Source organism: Ranitomeya variabilis, chromosome 2 (genome assembly GCF_051348905.1).
Source record: "Ranitomeya variabilis isolate aRanVar5 chromosome 2, aRanVar5.hap1, whole genome shotgun sequence".
NCBI lineage: Eukaryota > Metazoa > Chordata > Amphibia > Anura > Dendrobatidae > Ranitomeya > Ranitomeya variabilis.
The window spans coordinates 447,907,531-447,910,042 of NC_135233.1; the positions used below are offsets into that span (position 1 = coordinate 447,907,531).

Below are 2,512 nucleotides of genomic sequence, written 5' to 3' on the forward strand. Positions count from 1 at the left end.
GCAGGAAGCACGCCTCCACGGAGTGTACTGTGTAGTAGCATGGCCAGGCATATTAATGTTGAGATGCTGATTGCTCTGGTCCATGATAGACCAGAGTTATGGGACCAACGCGACGCACATTATGCTGACCGTGCACGAAAAGACGCAGCATGGAGGGCAATCTGTCGCCACATGTTCCCCGATTTTGATGAGCGACCTCAAGCGGTTCAGCAAGAAATTTGTAAGTACCATCCTTTACCCAAAAATGTGCTGTTACATTTTTGTCTTGATAAAAATAGGCATGAACATATCATATGTGTTGTGTTTAGGAGTGATGTAAATGTTCCAAGCTCTTGGTTGAGGATACAAAAACATTAACAAGACACACCAATATGGTTCCAATATAGTAGCTAGAGTCCTTTCAGATCTTACCAAGGGAGTTTTATGTCCCCTTAGGCTCCAGGGCCTGTGTGTGCTTGCAAACCCTGGACCTGTTGTAGTTATGTGCTTGGCCAGCATGGTGGCTCAGTGGATATGAGTCCTGGGTTCAAATTCCACCAAGGACAAAATATGCAAAGAGTTTGGATGTTCTCTCCGTGTTTGCGTGGGTTTCCTCTGGGCACTCCGCTTTCCTCCCACAATCCAAAGACATACTCATCGGGAATTTATATTGGGTGACAGCAATGATAATGTTTTTTACAAACTGCAGAATATGTAATCGTTATGTAAAACTAAAGATTCTTTATTATTATTTGGTATTCCACAAACAACTTTTGCTTCTTTGCAGTGAATGATGTCACTAGACGCTGGCGGAGTTGCCGGGATCAATACCGGAGGGAACGTCAAGTTTCTGGGCGGAGTGGTGATGCAGCACCGAAAAAAAGAAAATATCTGTATTTTGATAGGCTGAATTTTCTGGCCCCGGTGATGGAGCTCAGACCGTAAGTGGATGCATGTCCTAAAAAATTATACACATCTTCTAACGTGAATATGTTTCTAATTTTTTCCTCTCTAATCATTTGTGAAATACAGCACAGAGTCCAATCTGACAGAAAGAGAGACTGCATCTGACTCGGAGGTGGTGATTGACCCCATTGGTGAAGATTCCGAAATGGCTGGACCATCAGGGCAAGCACCAAGCAGCAACCAACCACAACCAGCAGCAGCGTCTTCTGCCACACAGGAGGCCAATCCAGAGGTTGAGGAAGGAGGCCAGAGCAGCAGTCCAACCTTGGCTCTGGATACATCACCACAGCCTACTACCAGACCAAACCGTGGGCGGCACAGAAGGGTGGCTTCTAACACTGGCACCAGGAGGCAAGTGGATACAGGGGTGTTGGACTATTTGTCAAGGGCTGCACATGACGATGGGGAGGAAGCGTACTTCCGCAGTCTTGCCCGCTATTTACGGCCCATTCCACGCTCGCTCAGGCTGCGGACCAGAGGTTGTATCCAAATTGTTCTTGATGCGGCCACACCCCCAAACAACCCCATTCGTTTGTTCAACTACCTAGAACAGTGGCAAATGTCACCTACAAATGTTCTGGCAGTGCAAGACCTTCCAGAGGAACCCAACCCAACAGTTGCAGCACCCCCCTTGCCACGTATAGCTCCACAACAACAGCCTGCCCAAAACACACAACAACAACCAAACAGGCCAATTAATGATTATCCATCCACTGCCCAATCTGACCACTTGAACAGACACATGTTTGGAGGCTGGTCCCAACATGTGTCTGCTCGACATGGCCATATTGGGGGGTATGACCAAATGGGTCAATACAGTACACAGGACTTTATGCCGTTCTATCCTCAACATCCAGTTGTACCGCACACTCAGGATCGAAACTTGCACCAACACCCTTCATATATATCTGCCATACCACAGGTTGACAGTCTGGTTGGTCCACCACCTAGGCCAAGTTCAGCACATGCTGAACCCCCGCCATCACCATCGCCACCCCCAACCTACCAGAACCTGTAAGTTTGGTTCCAAAAGTTTCGGGAAGTCATTTATGTTATTTCTTTTTGTTTTTGGCGCCATTGGCCTGTTCTTTGTTCTGGTTGACTCTGGTTATTAGGCCGAAAATTACATATGATGTTAATATGTTTTGGGCAAAGATATATATGCTTTGATCAGTAAAAATGTTGGTCAAAATATAAGTGTTGTGTCTTCTTAGGACTACAAAGATGATGTGGCAACTTCAAAACTTTTTGGGAAAGGAAAAGTAGAAACATAATATACAATTCACACATGAACATTAAGCTATTTATTAACTACCAATATCAAGAAATTCTAAAGCACAACAGCATTGTCTTGCCAATCAGTCGCTCCCTCTGGTGACACAAAATAATTTGTTAACACATCACGAACTTTGAGGCCTGAGGGCTGACGACGAGAAGGAAGAACACGTGGAGTAGGCAATACAGTATTAGCATAATCAATTTCAACAGCAGCAGATGATGGGCAATCATGGTATCTAGTAAAGTTGTGAAGAACAACACATGCTTTGATGACACCATTGACATTGCC

General features: G+C 45.2%; 1 protein-coding gene across 1 annotated transcript; it reads left to right on the forward strand.

Moving 5' to 3' along the window:
- The first annotated feature begins 238 nt into the window (after nucleotides 1-238).
- Nucleotides 239-2,308, forward strand: LOC143809566 (uncharacterized). The gene is made up of 2 exons (XM_077292617.1): nucleotides 239-920; nucleotides 1,012-2,308. The coding sequence occupies exons 1-2, from the start codon at nucleotides 907-909 to the stop codon at nucleotides 1,961-1,963; spliced, it is 966 nt and encodes a 321-aa protein (XP_077148732.1). The 5' UTR covers nucleotides 239-906; the 3' UTR covers nucleotides 1,964-2,308.
- Nucleotides 2,309-2,512: the final 204 nt, after the last annotated feature.